The sequence below is a fragment of the Pungitius pungitius genome, chromosome 11 (genome assembly GCF_949316345.1).
Source record: "Pungitius pungitius chromosome 11, fPunPun2.1, whole genome shotgun sequence".
Lineage (NCBI taxonomy): Eukaryota > Metazoa > Chordata > Actinopteri > Perciformes > Gasterosteidae > Pungitius > Pungitius pungitius.
The window spans coordinates 9,867,151-9,884,894 of NC_084910.1; the positions used below are offsets into that span (position 1 = coordinate 9,867,151).

The 17,744-nt window shown below is 44.1% G+C and overlaps 3 protein-coding genes across 3 annotated transcripts; 2 read left to right on the forward strand and 1 right to left on the reverse strand.

Annotated features, from left to right (window-relative positions):
- The first annotated feature begins 5,928 nt into the window (after window positions 1-5,928).
- On the forward strand, window positions 5,929-7,540 carry LOC119197184 (transmembrane protein 158). Its single transcript, XM_037453265.2, has one exon. It carries the CDS (start codon window positions 6,234-6,236, stop codon window positions 6,933-6,935), a length of 702 nt encoding a protein of 233 aa, XP_037309162.1. The 5' UTR covers window positions 5,929-6,233; the 3' UTR covers window positions 6,936-7,540.
- Window positions 7,541-8,772: 1,232 nt separating this feature from the next.
- cdcp1a (CUB domain containing protein 1a) lies at window positions 8,773-15,534 on the forward strand. Its single transcript, XM_037453257.2, has 9 exons — window positions 8,773-9,002; window positions 9,568-9,777; window positions 9,879-10,241; window positions 10,344-10,712; window positions 11,730-11,921; window positions 12,124-12,495; window positions 12,580-12,936; window positions 13,660-13,744; window positions 13,932-15,534. Exons 1-9 carry the CDS (start codon window positions 8,939-8,941, stop codon window positions 14,359-14,361), a joined length of 2,442 nt encoding a protein of 813 aa, XP_037309154.2. The 5' UTR covers window positions 8,773-8,938; the 3' UTR covers window positions 14,362-15,534.
- A 240-nt stretch (window positions 15,535-15,774) lies between these two features.
- On the reverse strand, window positions 15,775-17,457 carry clec3ba (C-type lectin domain family 3, member Ba). The gene is made up of 3 exons (XM_037453266.2): window positions 16,876-17,457; window positions 16,638-16,736; window positions 15,775-16,483 (listed from the first exon to the last, which is right to left on the reverse strand). The coding sequence occupies exons 1-3, from the start codon at window positions 16,955-16,957 to the stop codon at window positions 16,083-16,085; spliced, it is 582 nt and encodes a 193-aa protein (XP_037309163.2). The 5' UTR covers window positions 16,958-17,457; the 3' UTR covers window positions 15,775-16,082.
- Between the last annotated feature and the right edge of the window lie 287 nt (window positions 17,458-17,744).

A 17,744-nucleotide genomic window follows, 5' to 3' on the forward strand; every position in this document is an offset into this window, starting at 1 on the left:
ACTTTATCATTTTCAAACGTCTGTGTGGATAAATGTCTGTTTACCAGAGCTTCATTAATGTTTTCAGTGAGGAGGAACACGGAGGGGCGGTGTCTCATCATAGAGCGCTCCCTGTGGCTCTCACCTTCGATCTGACTAGAAGCGATGAAGGAAGGAGTCAGAGCCGATGAGGGGAGAGAAAAAGAGGGGTGGGGGGTCATTAGCAGGAGATAGAGCTCCTCAGTTCCTGACGTCAGAGAGTTAAACCCGGGGCTCTGTTCTGGTCGACCGTCGTATATCAGAGCTAAGTGGGCGCCTTTGTTCAATGCACAACAGGATGTGGCTGAAGAGGAGGAACTAGAGAGGGAAATGGGTTTTTGACACAGTTTAGACACTAACACTCTACATACAGCTGAATATATGTCTGCAGATGCAGAGGAAGGCTGGTTCTCTCTTGCATCATCACAGTAACAGAGTTCGTCCCTCTGTTGATACAAGGAATACTAAATTATTTATTATATTTTCAAATCTGAAATTCCCTGGACACATTTGATTTGAAATTCCCTGGACACATATGGAGGATATGCTCCTCCGGATCATTTTCTTTTTGGTGCTCCATTCTGTTAATATCAAATACCTTTTACGAAGTAAGGAGAAATAAAGCCTGGTCATTATAATGGAAGAAATTGAGGAGAAAAGAAAGTTAGCGTAAAAGTTACTTTTTCTAGACAGCCTTTGGTGAAATGCTTTCATTTGTTGAATCTAATATAACTAAACTAGACCAGCTCTAATGTGAGATTTAATACTAGACTCATTTAATAGCACTAGATAGCAATAGACACATTTTTCAGCTTACACACAAATTACAAATACTGATTGGACCGATGGTCAAAGGCTGAGTCAATAAGAACCGGTAACCATTTGATTCCAGCCAGAGACTATTGTTGCGTATCTGTCTCTCTGGGAACTTTTCTGTGAGTATATCTTCACTGACACTGCAATATTGTTATATTTATTATATAGTAGTAAGATAAACTATCCCTAAGTAATCTCTTTATCAAATAAGTCTGCACTGCGTGAAATCCGTCTCCTCCAGGACAATATTGTGTTCAAAATGATGATCCTCTTTAGCTTGATGTATAAGGACAAATGATATAACGGCAGCAGATGGAGGCCCGATGTCCTTTGGGATCGTCTGAGTGAGCAAAGCCAATTTATTGCTGGAAATCTGTGGGGAAAAAGAACTCACTGAAATAAAAAGTGGAATCGGTTCTGTGAAAGTCTCATCGTCTCTATAGTTGCCAACTTTGTCTCATTTTTCCATTCCTTTCTTATTTCATGATAATCAACAGTAAAAAAATTTAATTATTGGATGGAAACGTCGTTCCAGCTTTTATTTTTGCATTTAAGATGTGCATTTCTGGACTGCTCATTGCAGCTCAGGTACAAGCAACCGTTGTTGTTTTTCAAACAAATCACTCTTGAAAGCAACCCCAATCATCCTCCTTCTCCACCCACCCCCCCCCCACCCCCACCCCACCCCTCAGCCACGACAAACCGCCCAAGGTAATCGCCCCTTCTCTCCTTGCGTTGGCATAAGATTGCATTTCGCCAGCAGAGGACCAGATGACAAACGGCCACGGAGAGTGGCCGGAGCAGCAATGCGTTAGGTTGAAAGCTGATGAAGGGAGAGGGGTGGGAGGCCCAACTTGTCTTCACCCGTCCACGATGACCTTTCATGGACGAGTGTGTGATTCACAATCCCCAATAGCTTCGAGGAGAAGTAGGCCGTTGGTGCCACTGAAAACTAATCTCACACCATCTCAGCTCCCGGAGAACGACGAGCTGATGGGTCTGGGCTCGCCTCTGACCGTGGTTCCGGGGGAGACGGATAAGTGTGATCTTATCTCCAGGCCCCTTGTGTCCTCCACTTATCTGTTCTCACGGAGGACAAAAGCCCGAGAGAGAAACATGGAAGTACAGAGGAGAAGAGGAGGTTTGGATCTGGAATAAGATCTTAAATAATCACTTGAGAAGTGCCTGGCAGGCAGCATCACTCTCCATCCTGGTCTTTCTTGCTCTTATTCTCCTGCAGTGCTGCACACTTTTCACTCACTGGAGATGGGAAATGCAGATTCTGCAGCAGACGAGATGAGAAACATTTGTTCCGTCCTCCTCTCTGACTCCCTATCCACTCGGTCTGAATTCAGAGCAGGTCCTCGCCAATTAATGTAGCTAATTAGTGTACAACTCCTCGGATCCCGCTCCACTCTCGATGCACTCCTACTGGCTGTAATTAAGGCTGACAATCTTCCAACACACAAATACACTGGTTTCTAAATGAAATTCCAGACGTATAGCCTTCACCTAAATGTTAACAGCACGCTATAACTTTACAGTCTAGCAGAATCTGGGATATATTTCATAATATGAAGGCAAAAAAAGTATACAATTGTGTTATAGCAGTGCTTTAAAGAGTCCATTGGATTGTTTTCAACTTGTGTCAGACAACGTTTGTACATTTGGGACAATTTTGTACTGTCAATTTTATACATTTTACTTAAGTTCATAAAAATAATCCACAATGAGAAAAAAAACCTTTTTAATACAAAGGAACGGATATTTATTATTATCAAGTAGTTATTTAAACCTAAACTTAAAAAGGTGCTACAACATTTTTGCATTGCAATTTCATAAAGCTTATAAAAATAAGACATCAACATCGGAGCAGCTGAGGCCAATCACAGAGAAATTTACTCCGGTGTGGGTAGAGCTCCTAAAATGGTCTCTCCTACAATTGGCATAAATAACTTTTTTACCCCCTTGTAACCTGGTAATTGCCCACATATTTCAAATTGCATACAATCTCCATATTACCTGGGCTTTTCCTTAAAAATGATAATGACAAAACTCCTTTCAGCAGAGAAGTTGTTCAGTTGATTTGCTGGAGTTGATGAAGCCTTTTCTCTTTTTGGATGTTCTGCATCAAGGCCTGAAAGTAATATCATGTACTTCAGTGCTGTCCTGACTCCGCTGTTTGTCTCCATCTCCCATCTCTTTGCGGACTGAGCGGGTCACTTGTGTTGTTTCTTCAGAGGAGATATTAGGGCGATAAACTCTCTCTGCTGCAGCTGTGTGATTGATGCTCTCACAGATGTAAGACACACAACATCCTATATGTGTGACTCCACTATTAGCGACACTGACACCAAACAACGACGACAGAAATTAGCTTTGTGATTGTTATCGACAAAACAGAATGTGTCCATGACACCCCACTGTTGCCGTGGTGATGAGTCCTGGCAGTGATTGCGAGAGTATGACAGGCCGATCGGAGACTCGAAGGATTCATCGGGCTCGGGATGTGAAATAAGACGGGTTTGAACATAGCGTCTATGAGGATATTCAGTCCTAAACTTCTTAGTGAAGCCAGTTGTCCGCATGAGCCAGTGAGTCGGGCAAATGGTGTCTGATCCAATGGTGTCAGCCAGCCACCACAGAGGAGTCCTCCTCTTGGTTTCCTGAATAAAGAGTCACATTTTAAGAAAATGAATCTTTCATACATCCTCCTTCGGCACAAGAGACTTTCATCTTAGTCTCATTTGCATTTTTGTCACTAAGCAATTTACATTTTTATAGCATAAGTAATGAACACAAAAGTAATTTACATTTTCTTGCTCCATTCGCGAGTACGTTGTCTAGACTTAGAGCATATCTAATGGGGAGGGACTAGCATTTGGAAGTGCGCGGGAGTGTTTGCGAAGCAGCAGAGAGATGTATGAATGTGCAGAAAGACATACAAACAATTACATGATTGTTTTAAAGAAAAAAATGTTGAGTAGAATTCATTTTCATAAGCAATCAGAAACGAGTGGATGAAGGCTTTCAGGTGCAAATCGACACCAAAGCACCTTTCACTTCTGATGGTCCTCACATCAAATACACAGAGGCGGGCATCTGGAGCAAATGACACCATTTAGACATCACAGACGAAAACCATTCATACAAGTGAGATTCATGTTTCCAAGCCTGCAAGGATGAAAGAGAATAATTCATCACAATTTCGCCTTCGGTCAATGATCTGATTCAGTTAATAGTTTATTATCTTTGCTGATGCATTATGAATACATTGTTAGGAAGAGGATTTGGTTAAAATTGATTAGAAGTTGTTACCAGAAGCAAGATGCATCAACTGTCAACTGATTTAAGAGGGAAGAATGTCTTTAAGAGGATGGACATAATGACACCAACGCGTATAACATATAAAAGCAATGTGTCACACCTCCAATGAATGCTATTTTATTCATCTGAATTGTCGAGTTTGTGCTGCTGTGTGTGTTCATGTTACAAAGCAAACTCACATATCATCAGATATATAAGACCTGGTTGGAAAACTGACCCTTTGTTCTCCTGTTGGGGAGACAGTCCCGGCCCTCCAGGCACGTTTTGATCACCACTGCAACTCTTTTTTTAGGGGCCGGGATTGAGTTTAAGCCAGCGCTGGTTCGCATGGTGACCGCAGCTCGAAAACCCTCCTCGCCAAAATGGACCAGGTGTTCAACTTCCAGTCCTGATATTTCAAACTTTTATTACAACCCCACAAAACTGAGATTAACTGCAGCTGTGGCCCCGGCTGTTAATGTAATCAGGCTTGCTGTTGGTGATAAAGTGTTGGATCCAAAATACAAAGAGGGCAAGGCAAGGGATGGTCGATGAGAGTGTCCTGTTCTGCATCAGAGACAGCAGCCAGGTAATGCACGCTGTGTACAAAACCCCTGCTGCTGCAGCACACTGGAGTCACATGTTTATTGATGAATCTGGCTTTCCCTGAGTACACAATATGGCTGAGAGAAACAAACAAAGCTCTCAGCGCAGAGAACAGATGAACAAACAGGCTGAGGGATTACGGACTGCTGGATTTCCCGCTCTTAGATGTGTTCATCGATACCAGCTGGACGAAACAAAAGTTTATTGTCATGTCATTGTTTTGGCTTTCTATTTATTGCATTTGATATATTGCCTACCTACACAGTCTGTTTAGGTAAGTCAAATGAACTGCACAGAGCAAAGTGGATTTCATGCTTGAATGGAAAAATGCATGAATGACATTTTTAAAGGTTTCCCAAATGGAATATGTTGAATAAAATTTGTCTTTATTTTTTCTGAATATATATTCAGCTCTTAGTTGACATATAACAGGTGGACAGTGGGGTAGGTCTTGGAAGTGAGAGTAGCCCTTTACCTCATCACCAGTGCTTGTACTCTTGAGCAAGGCACTTACGCCCCTGCTGCTGGCGGCCCTGCTGTGGCCAACATTCATGTTGGGCTGTGGTTGTAATCTGGTCACATAAAGGTCGCTTGTTAATCTTTCCTGTGTGGTATGAAGATTAATTTCTGGTCTTTTAACTCTCTAGTGCAGATGACAACAGTGAAAGTCATGGCACCACTTGAAATCCTATCATGATGATAGGATTTTTGTGACTTTGAGAATAGAAAAGTTATGTGCTAAACTTTACTTGATTATTGCGTTTGCGTGGTCCTTACATATCACATTGTTATTTTATTTTTAATTCATTTCAATATGTTTTGTGTGTCCATATTTATATTTCACTCATGTTAAACCAACACAACAAATACATAGCCATGGCTGTATACCCTTATATGTGTTATTCAGTCTTCTCTCATCCCTCTCAAAAGAAATGCAAAAGCAAAAATAAGTCGCAGAACAACACATGTACAGGAGCAGGGTTTTCAAATCATTTCATTGAGAAAGTTGCCTTGAGCATGTGTACGTGAGGGTTGTTGATTGGAAAGTGTGGGTATAACTTGTGTCCCTGCGCACTGGGGGGGTGGAGGGGGGCTCCTGTGGTGTTTTCGAGCTGCGCGCCGCTCACACCTGAAGTGACAGCGGGGGGGAGAGGGAGGAGGAGGGGGGGGGGGGGGTGGCGCCGAGGGAAGCTCCGAGCTGGGATGACGGCAACGCGCGGTGCTGCCCAGCCTGCTGCTTCTTCTGCTGCTGCACAGCGACTGCAGGGCGCATTGGGAGATCAAGTCAGGAGGAAAACACGGCGATTTTGGGGGAGGGGGGACACGCGCGTGTGACAGGCGTTGGACGTTTTCCATTGCTGCAAGTTGGGGAAAGGGGAATCTGATCTCTCAAAGGGGATCGGGCTTATTTTGTGTCACCGCGAGCCTCCTCCGTCGCCCGTGGATCGTCTGAGCACCATGCGAGCAGGGGAGACGCGCCCTGTGCCATGCTGAACGACTCCCCGACTCTCCTGCTGGCTCTCACCGCGGTGGCCGGGATTCTCCAGCGATGTCAGGGCTGGAGCGACGAGGACCTCCTCCTGCCGCCCGCCAACTCCTCCGACACGTTTGTGGCCAACCTGGAGGTGGACGTGCGCTTCTCCAAGAGGTCCGTGGAGGAGAGCGACGCGTCCCCCGACGGCTCGTCCCTGCAGCCGCTGTCCCAGTGCAACGTGAGCGTCCAGAGGCTGCAGCCCACCTCGCTGGTGGCCCGCTGGGACAGCAGCTTCGGCTTCCAGTGTGACGTGCTCATCTACACCACCAACAACCACGGGAGGGCTTTTTTCTCCGCGTCTCTGAACAGAGCGATCTCCCCCGTCGTCATCGAGCACCTCGGGGTCACCGGGGGTCAGCAGGAGCTGCGGCTGTGCGTGGGCTGCGGGATGTCCCGGTACCGGAGGTTCGGTCAGGGCAGGTCGCGGGGCCAACAGACCGGGGATCAGGTCACTTTCTGCTGCGTGGATTTCAGCCTCGACGAGCTGAAGGGGGACAAAAGTTGGAGGCTGAACCGAAAGCCCATCGAGTCGACACTTGTGGCTTGTTTCATGACTTTGGTTATCATTGTGTGGAGTGTTGCTGCTCTCATATGGCCAGTCCCCATCATTGCAGGATTTCTGCCCAATGGGATGGAGCAGAGGAGACCGAGATAATTGAAATATTCTTTATTGTAATTAGCCTGTGCTGCCTATACTATAATTGTAGCCATTCAACGGTTCTCCTGAATGAATGATTGAGGAGCTTTGGAGACACTTTGACCAAATGTTTGAGTTTTGGGTGTTCTTTAATCCCTGTCAAAGCTCCTCATCATACTTGGACAACCAAGGTAAAGTATGATGGATTATAATAGCCAATATTAATAAATACTGGGACCAACAACAATGTTTTTTGTATACCCTTGTAGGCCTTCCTATAGATTATGTCAGCGTAAACTGTGCACACTTCTATCTTTAAACAGTGTTTGTATAGTTTTTAATCTTTCATAGAAAGTTTTTGCCTTATCCCATGTGTAGGATTTTTGCACTGAAAACTGAATTTTAAAGTGTGCTGTCACATATCTAACCTATAGCCTTTAGTAAATGTATTAGTTTTTTCCCAATATACGATGTGAAAAAATAGATGTTGTTTCAGATTGACATAGAAAGGGTTTCAATAATTATATTGTTATATTGATTTATAACGTCAAGCTCAATGGGCGTGCTTATTTGTATTCATGTTCCAGCGGTTTCAATGACAATAAAATTGATTATAGGCTATATCTCAGATTCTTTTTTGAACTGTTCTCTGTAGCCTGAATCAATTTACTTGAACATGCAATCCACAGATAAAAAGTCATCATTGTCAAACTCATTGTGGAAAATATACTCAGTGTATTAGGTGCACCAATTTGAAGCCGATGCCGTCTAATGCAACGGTCCTCCGTTAAAAACTACCTTGTGTTTCTGCTCTCGTGAAACCTCATTGGTATGAAATGGATTTACTAAATAATAGAAACATCTGTCAGTATCGCACAAAACAAATTCTACAACACCACAATGAAGAATCCCAAATGATCATGACCGTAAATTATATTTTAACAGGGAGGTGGAAATTGCACAAATAGAGGATTCCATTGTGATATATTTATTTTGTAATGATCTGACAAATTATAGAAATGCCAGGTTACATAGAACCTTAATACATATACGCATATAATGCAATCATACAATCATACATTAGGTTCTTCATGCAGATTATTACCAGTATTTCAATAACAAGGTGAAACCCCTCCTTTTTGAGTCTGGGCCCATTCCTGAGTGTTCAATCATTGATGCACAGTTGGCAGCATTTCAGTGTTGTGGCTGATCCAGCTAATGTTTCTTTATTAATCCTCATCTGTTACAAATATTTGTTTTAGTACAGTGATGTTAACATGGGTTGCTTTCCCCCCAAAAAACTAAAGACAGTTTCTACACCTTTCCTTTTTAACAGTCTAAATGTGTTTTACTGGGTCTCATAAGAGACTTGATCGGCCTAATCCATAAACAACTGACCTGTTTGTGACAATGACAGAATCTGTGAAAAGAGAACTGTTTTACACAGCCATTGATCACTTAATTGTCATTTAAAATCCTATTCATGTCATCAGTCTGTCCAACAGTACTAGCTACAACCTCCAGCATTTCTCTAAAACCGTTTCATATTCACATTATTGCGAATAAAAGGACTAGTTAATTAGACAGCATTCTTTTTTTATTAAGTGTCACTAGAAGCCTTGAAGTAGACAACAGTAGAACACATTCTTAAGAGTTGCAGCTTTAATGTGTATAATAGTCTCACAAATACTTTTAATATGTTTGAATATGCAATACATTAAACATACATTTAAATACACTATACACTCCTAAACAGTGATATTTAGCTGTTTTTATGAAGAACGTACCTGTCAAAATGGCGACCCTGGCAACGCCTTTAAATTACCTGGCGCTTTAAGGCAGCGCGTGCTGCTCACACACTCCCACATCTAGGAAGTGGAGGAGTCGGGTCCGATCGTCGCGTAAACGAGAGGTAAATACAGCCCGGCAAAGTCCCACCTCTGGACCACAAGTGCTGAAATATGCGCAGGTATCAGGATCGGATTTCCACCGGATCAAGCAGAAGATCTTCATGAGACAGCATGTGCTCATCGGGGGTCGCGGTTCGGCTTTTACTCCTCGCATTCATCCCCTCCGCCGTGTCGGGTAAGTTTCAGCTTGATTATTAACAAGCCGGATGAGGTTAACACTGGTTGTTATTTCTCTAGTCGGAGGACAGTGGAGGTCTCTTCAGTCATCGCAGTATTTCAAAGGGGTTATTGGTCTGCTTTACACGTCAAATTAAGACTAGTTGGGACCCAGATGACTCATTAGTCCAGTCAGAGTAAATTAAGTTGCATGGAAATGAAAGAAAACGCTCGTGGATCCGTTGTTGTTGACTGGACTGCACAGTCTTGTGTGGTTTTGTCCAACAGGAATCTCTAAAAGGCTCACATAGCTGCTATGATGGCCGATCGTTTTATAGGTGTGTGTTTGAACCAGGCTCTGTTTGCTCAGCACAGGCCTGATTAGTCATTGCGAGGCAAGGCGAGCTGTTGGCCTCATCTCTGACTTTTAGTCGTTGGGACTTCAGTTGACAACTTAGCAAGATGCTAAGATCTGATTTCATTGTGGTGTTTCATGTTCTTGAGAACTGAACAAGTTTTTTTAATTTTTTTTTTTAATCTTTTAATATTGCATTTTTAAACATTGTTATTTTCTTCTGCCCCAGCGGTCCAGAAGCTCACTGTCAGCCCTGAGAGAGGCACCTACCTCAACATCAGCAGCAGTCGGGTCAACGATTGCGGAGTGTGCACAGGGGCCGGACTCTTGCAAAGGTGCGGGCCATCCCTTATGATTAAAGACGGCCCTCCTGTCTCAATAGCGTTTCAATGCTCCAGACCTCAAGATGTATTCAGTGTGGAAATTGTGCGAAATATAGGTAAATATAGTGCTGCACCAAAAAAATTAATTCTCGTCATCTTGCAGAACTGATGTGGGTTTTTTTGGTTCTAATATTAATCGGTTAATATCTCCCCTCAGAATGTACAACAAAGTTGTGCAATGGCCACATCATCCAGGCTGACTCCGACTCACTTCCCTTCCTGGATTTTAGCCGCAAGTTCACCTGGAACCTCAAGGCGTCTGCGCCGAATGCATTCAAAATAGACTTCAGCAACTTTGGCGTGAGACAGATCAATCCATCGGAGAGGTGTCCAGACGGACACAGTTACACCCTCTGGGCCCTTCAGGCCACAGGCGACGTGGCTGTAGGCAAATACTGCACAATGGGACCTGTCCGTAGTGCTCAGATACTTAATGACGGGAGCTTTTCTCTGGACGTCCCACCGGGGCAGAAGCTGCAAAATAGCCAGTTCGATGTGTCAGTCGGGGAGGAAATCAAATGTGAGTTGGTGTCTGCATGACCGCAACCCTCCCCCCATCCCCACTGCGCCCCCCTCATCATGTTAGTTCACCGGTGTCTCGTTGTTTTTTCCCCTCTCGCAGCTCTTGCAAAAATCACACTGTCGTTCCCAAAAGGGACCTCGTCCTCCGAGTTGCTCTCTCCGAACTACCCGGACAGTTTTCCCGACGACGACTTGATGGAGTGGTACGTTCAGGTCCCGGACAAACACAAGACCGCCATCCAGTTCTTGAATGTCTCAGAGCCCCGTTGTCTGAAGAAGGAGGCAGGGGTGGAGTACCACGGCAATCTCAGAGCGGCGGTGCTGCTGAGTCTGACGGAGCCGCAGCCCACCCAAATTCCGGGAAAGTTCACCTTCATGCTGAGGAACTGCGAGATGGACACAAGACATGCTGGTTCTCGCGGGCTGTTGCTACACTTGAAGGTCTCTGCTTCAAGTGCAACATCATCAGGTTTGCTTTTAATTTTCTACTTTTGACCTGTGCCAACATAGCTATGTACTGTATATGAACTTCACCAATTGTAATGTTTTACCTCAGATCATTTTAAACGTTGACAGTTTTGGTTTAGTGGGTGTTTTTTTTCTTTTTTCTTTTTCTTAAGCCACACTATATCGAAGAAGCTAACTGAGATGGGCTCATTCTAATGATGGCATGAATCGTACAAATGATTCAACTGACCTTTAGATCTTCTATGCCCAATAATAGTGGAACATTTAGCAGCGTCAACGCTGTATATTTCCCCCAGGAGAAAAATCCACTGAAAGACATTCAGCAAGTGACAGAAACTTGACCTCAAACAGTAATGTTGTTTGCTTTCTTGCCAGGTGATCAAATAAATCCAATATTGCTGCTCTAATGTCACCAACTACAATTGATCCTACAAACCGGTTTCGTCTGTTAAATGAAATGCATGTGAACGTGTCACGTTCAAGAAGTATGACGAAGAGCGGTTTTCCCGGTTAGAAGCAACACATTGAAAGGTTCCACGTCGGTTCAGGTTTCAGAAAGAGGTCTCTACGTGTTGGAGCAGGCGTGCAATTATTTGAATATATATATATATAACCTTTTTTCCTCCTTTCCAAATTTTCCTGTTACAACATGGGAGCAGTTGCATTAGTCAAAAGTGGGATAGAAATGTCCCGGCTGCTTGAGAAGGCTTCTGTGAGAGCGAGTAATGGAACTGTGACGTGGTAAGTGGGCCTACTGGCGTTTATCTGAGCCCTGGGGTAAGGGGGGGAAATAGGGGAACTTTGAAATTGCCTCATCACTGAGTCACAAATGACCAAAATCACTTCAACTTCAACTGTCGGGGGATTCCTGTCCGGCTCTACCGCTGAAATCCAAAGGTGGTCCTATTTGGCGTCGTTGTGATTTGAAACCTGGCTGCTCCGCACATTTGGATTTGTGCGCCTGTTGGAGATGGTGAACAGAAGAAATGCTAATACCCGATCCTGTTTTATTCTGTAGTGTCGTGTGACGTGGATATGAACAACATGGAGGGCCTTTCTCTTCACATCGAGAGGCTGAGACCGGCCTCTGGCTGTGAGATGAAAGTAAACTCTGTGCCCAAGGAGAGGATCGCCATCACAGGGAGGAGTTACCTCACTTTCCAGGACTGCGTTCCTGAAGAGCTTCATATCACCGCCATGAGAGTCATAGGTGAATCCAGATTACCTTTTATGTCCTTAAACCAAGCCTTGAATCATTTTTATAACCCTCCACGCTGTATTTTTTTCTTTTAAAAACCAAGAGCCAGACCAACATTACGTTTTACCCTAAACACGTATTTATTGTTATTATTAGTGCAATAATAGCGGTTGTTGGTTCCCGATCCCCGTGGCCAACGTTGCTCTACTTGCAGAGTGCGGTCAACTGAAGGACTGCCCGACGAGGCCGGCCCGTCTGCTGGTGCCCGCGCTGCCGACCTGCCTTCCCGCCCCTCTCAGCAGCGTGACCTGGACTCTGCGGCCCCCTCAGCGCGGCGCCGTGGAGCTGAGCTCTCCCACCGACCTCCTAAAGCAGTCTCTGCCCGGGCAGCAGTGCAACGACGGCTTCATCATCCGCGTGGCCGAGGACGACGGCACTACTGTTGGACACTTCTGCCCCGAGGGAGCCATACAGAAGGTCCAGCTCCACACCAACGTGTCCGTCACCGTGTCCGCCGTGGACGACAAAGGACTGAGGACGCCCTTCCGGCATCTTCTTGATGCCATTTTTAAAGCGGAGATATCTGGTAACGAGCGGCTTTCAAATAATTTTAATGAAAAACAAAACAAAGTGCGGTGATGTGCAATATTTTCTTTCTAATCATTTTCAGAGAGATACATATTCACTGTATCTCCAGAGACGGACACTCCCGTCCTTTTGGCTACTCCCGGTTGGCCGGCAGGCATGAAGTCTTACTCCACCGTCTCCTGGATTGTCTCCATCCCCCCGACAATGGACGCTCAGCTGATGTTTGCCAACCTCAGCCAGCCCAAGTGCAGCAACCGTCACACAAACATCTGGGTGCAGAGGGTCGGCTTCCTGGAGGAGGAGTACAGCCGCAGGGAGGACGAGGAGCCCGACAGCGAGATCGCCGTCTCGGGCAGCTTCTACCTGAACATGTCAAACTGCATGCCTGAAAAAGGACACTTTGGCGTCATCACCAAGGTCACCCTGCAGAAAAGCAAAAGTAAGAGGACACACGGTCGGGTTGTTCCGTCTGCACTGCAGCTTTGTGTAAACTCAAAACAAATTGGATTAGCTGTTTTTTTTTTTTCTCGTTTTTTTTTAAGATAACTCTAAATGAATTGCGCATTCTTTCAGTCATTTACGTGCCTTGCTGTCCATCACTAATTGTTTAAAATATAGATTTTGGATTTCAAAACTTAACTTAAAAAGGTTGTGACCAATAACTAATGGCGGTCCCAGTCGCCTCAGCTGTACCCTGCTTAGTTGTGAATGCTAATTTAGTGATTCATCCAAAAGGTTTTGGCCTACAACATGAAATGTATCAGTAAATAACCGTCTTCTGGTTTTTAGAGCTTTTAGGTGTCTCTTTAGATAAGCGTTTGCTAACAAGTGGCTGAAGGAAACCAGGCCTCCTTTACAGCCTTACTGTGACTACTCAACAGTGATGTAATTTGTTTTTTAGTCCAACCTTAGTGTTTAACTCCTGAACAATAGATCATCCCTGAACCACTCGATGGCATTCCCATCGGCCTCAGCCCTACTTTGTGTTTAACCGCTTGCTAGCATGACTTTGTATTTTTTTTTTTCATGAGTCATAAGAAGTTGATGAACCGATGTTAATCTTCATGCGTCACTACCCAATTCTTCAGGGATTGTACACTTAGTGTACTGTACAATGCAAAGTATTAATGAAAGAATGTATCTGTTGTTTTCTGTCATTTAGACCTTCTCCTCACCATCTTGAGTGTGGTGGCTTCTCTGGTGGTTATTTTTGTCACCGTGCTGGTAGTTGTCTGTCTTGTGATCAGGTTAGTGGATCGGCTTCAGGTTTTAATCTTAAATTCATTCATCAATACTTGAAATATGGAATGTATGTCCTTTTAACATAAGATTTCCCCAGTCAATAAATACAATTTTTATCAAATGGGTCAACTGTCAGTTTGGCGCCGATGTGACTCTTAAGCTCTTCATCATCGTCGCTGTTCTGCCCAACAGGAAGAAGAAGAAGGCGCTGAATCATCATGTGTCCATCTACAATCCAAATGGCACCAGCTTCCTGCCGGGACACAATGGCTTCCCGAAGACACGCGGGGACAACGAGTCCCACGTGTACGCATCCATCGAGGAAACGCTGATCTACACTGACCTGCTGAGAAAGGGTGCAGAGATGGGAGTGTACGGAAAGGTCGACACATACCGGCCCTTCGCCGGCCACACAGACTCACAAAAGCCCCTCGTAGGCGGAGACGCAGATACAGAGGACATGCCAGTTGGGGCTTACCAGCAGTTTCAGGCTCCTCCCCTTCCCGTCAGGCCCAGAAGCCACATGCAATGCCTGGTGGACAACGTGATCTACCAGAGTGAAGGTGGAGAAGAGAACTCTCCCAATCTGGGGCCGCGGCTGGAGCCGGACAGAGGGAACTGAGGAGACGATTGGATTCAGCTTTTTGCTTGACCTGTGTACTTTCATTTTGAGATCTTCATTCCCTGGCCTCCTTGTGATTACCTGCCCTGCTGAAAGCTTTTTGTTTTTCCCTCTCGAGCCTCTCTTTTTGCACCAAGGCCATACAGACATAACCCAGCTGCAGCTTTTACCTCGATTTAATCTTCGAAGAAATCTGATCACTTTTTACCTGTTTTGCTACTATAAAAAAAATCTACGTTTGGTAAATCAAATGTTTTTCTTTGATATATTTTATACATATGTTTTTTTCTATTCAGGCGCAAACTTAAATGTTTACATGCATAGATTCTCATTTTCCATCAGTAAACGGACAAATAGAGAGGACCTCGCTGCTGTTGGGACGCACTTCACTTTTACCGCATCATTGCAACATGATGACCTTTTTATTGCAGGAGATTGTAACCGCAGTGTTGTTTAGCACTGCTTCTGCACCTCTTAGTGTTATAGATGCTGTGGTATTACACCCCAAATGTGCCTTGCATGGAGCATAATGCACCTCTGCTAATACAGTTTAGTATCTTAGTTGTTTTTAATAAAAAAAAATGTCTTTTATTGGACCCATACTTTTGGGAAGTTGTAGACTGATCTGCTGCTACCAAATCCATGTGTTTCTGTGGTCGTTCAAGGACTTTTTCATACTCTACTTTTGTCTCGTGGAAAATGAGATTTGCTAGTCGCAGCCTATATTTCACGCCTTGTTCTGAAGACCACAGATCCCTTCTGACATCAAACTAGAATCCTTGTACAAACCTAAATGCTGAGCTATGGTGAGCTAAAAGTTATTTTTGTTGGTTGACTGAATTGTGTTATTAATAATGAGTAGCTTTTAAAAGCAGGACTGTGCAAGACATATTATTAAACAAAATAAGTGTGTCTTGTATGTTGTTGTGAAGACTGACTCAGTCATTCGGTTTGGAACAACACATGGATCTAAAAGGTCCAAACCACAGTAAGTCTCAGTCAAGACCAAGTGATATGTGATTGAAAATAATAACTGCATGTTAATCTTTTATTTAAGGTATCAATTTCGACAATATGGCTGCTTAAGAAGATGGCAGCATATTGATTAGAACATTTGAACTAGTTGTCATTTGTAGAAAAGTGGTAATAAAGTTTTTCAATTAAACTACTCTATCTGATTCGAAGTGTGTTGTTTGTCTTAAGCTATGTCGCCTCCTGCAGGTCATAAAATGAACTACAAAGGACTAAGAAGAGGACATGCACTCTGCTGACACTACTGATGACTACATTACATCAGGGGATTTCCATGGAGACGTCCAAACGTGTTTATCTGATGTAACAATCCTTTTGGATGAGTAAGCCATCAATGGTGCGACCACAGAAATGGTTGAACTAATCATCATAGTACGGACCTTTCTTTTGAAGCATACCATTTCCGTTTAAAGTTCTATTCGGAAAAGAACATTGTCCCACCATATCTACTGAATAAGTCATGTAACTGTACATCATGTAACTTAAGCAGCATTACTACATTGATTAGTAGATACAAAAATACATATGAATATTATGAATATGGAATAATGTATAATAATGTATAACTTGCTGGGATATTTTTAATGTAGAATTGCTTTTCATTTTTTGAAACATGTTTTGTTCTCCATATTCAATGTTCACACGAGTGTCCATCTGCGCGGAGCGATGTCCACGTGGGACAGCAGCCCTCAGACGATGTCGAACTCGCACACGGAAGCCTCTTCAACCCGGCAGCTCTCATCGAACCACTTCCCGTTGGCGGTGGCGGAGAGGATGCCACAGTTCTGGCTGCGGCCTCCGTCTGGCTGCCGGGTGATGTCCGTCTCCCAGTTCTTGAAGCGCAGGCCGGAGCCTGATTGGTCCACCCACTGGCCGTCGGTCACCATGTCATTGATGCCCAGCCAGATGTGCCCGCCTGGGCCGATGCTCTGACGCACGTAGTCGTGGAGCTGGTCGTTCTCGTCTCCTGTGAGAGGCGTGCTCAGACCGCCTCCCTTGGCGAGGCAGTCGGCGCTGGCTGCGTGGAAGGTCTTCTTCACCGGGTCGGCCAGGAAACACTTGCCGAGGACCTTGGCGCCTCGCAGACAAACTTCAACATTCCGAAAATCAGTGGGGCTCATGTGTTAATGCTCTCCATCACTGGGAAGATGTTGAATTCTATTACATCTGGCCTGTATTTAGTCTATTCTGATTCCTGACCTGAGATAAGTATTTATGACAAACTCTTTTTGCAAAACAAATACCTGTCTGTAAAGCCTGCTTCTCTTTCAGCAGATTCAGCTCTTGAACAATGTCCATAATCTGTTTCTTCAGCTCCTCAATGGTAGCACTGTTCGTACACTCTGTTGAAAAGGCAAAACAAATGAGAAATGGGTTCTAAAGCGTAATGCATTTAGTATTACTGACGTGGTTCAGTGTGGTTCTTCTCTAAAGGTTACAAATGCCATTACTTTCATATCCAACATCAAGTTAATAGCCTACCTCGCTTTCCATTTCTTTTCTGCTGCGTCGTGCAGGGTGCCAGGAGGAGAAGGAGGAACATCAACATATGAGCATCCATCATACGTAGAGATATGCTTCAAATCCACCGCAAATAAAACTGTTTTGTTGCAGCAGCACAAAAAAAAAGCTGAGCTCTCAGCGTTGGCCGGTCACAAGCTGTTGTGTTTTACGGCACAGGGTTGAATGAGGTAATCTAGTCCGAGAGAGAACAAATGTTTTACAGCTGTTGGTGTTGCTTTTGAAACGCAGAGTTTAACAGAGAAGCGTGACTTTCTTTCCATATGTTCGGAGGTTAACTATAAATTGCAGTCTGTGGTGTCACATCTATGACATAAACAATACTGTCATTATGTTTCCTCATCATCTTCATAGAATATCGGCATCTGTCTGCGCCACATAATGAGCAGCAGACAGTTTTGCCTTTTCTTAGTTGCTTGCTAAATTAACCGTAGGGTTTTCCTGTTGAGATTCTGCAGAGAAAGGTCGGATGATTCTCCCACAGCACCACATCTGGATCTCGTCAGTGAACTGAACGAGGGCTGGCTGACACGTGGCAGAGACTTGTATGACTTCAAAATGTGTTTACTTTTCATCCATGGTCTCTGTCTGACTGCTAGTTTCGGTGATCTCTGGTAGCACTGTTCTCCCAAAGTTTAGTGATTTTACATTTGACCGTGAATACACCCTCATTACGGCCAAAATACACATAACAGTTATGCAACAGAGACAAACATCCAAAAACTAGCAGATCCACTGCATTATTACTGTCATTGTGTTATATATTAGGAGACAAAACTCTTCATTAAGAGGTTAGACTCACTCCTTTTCTCCCAAATATTCATCAAGGA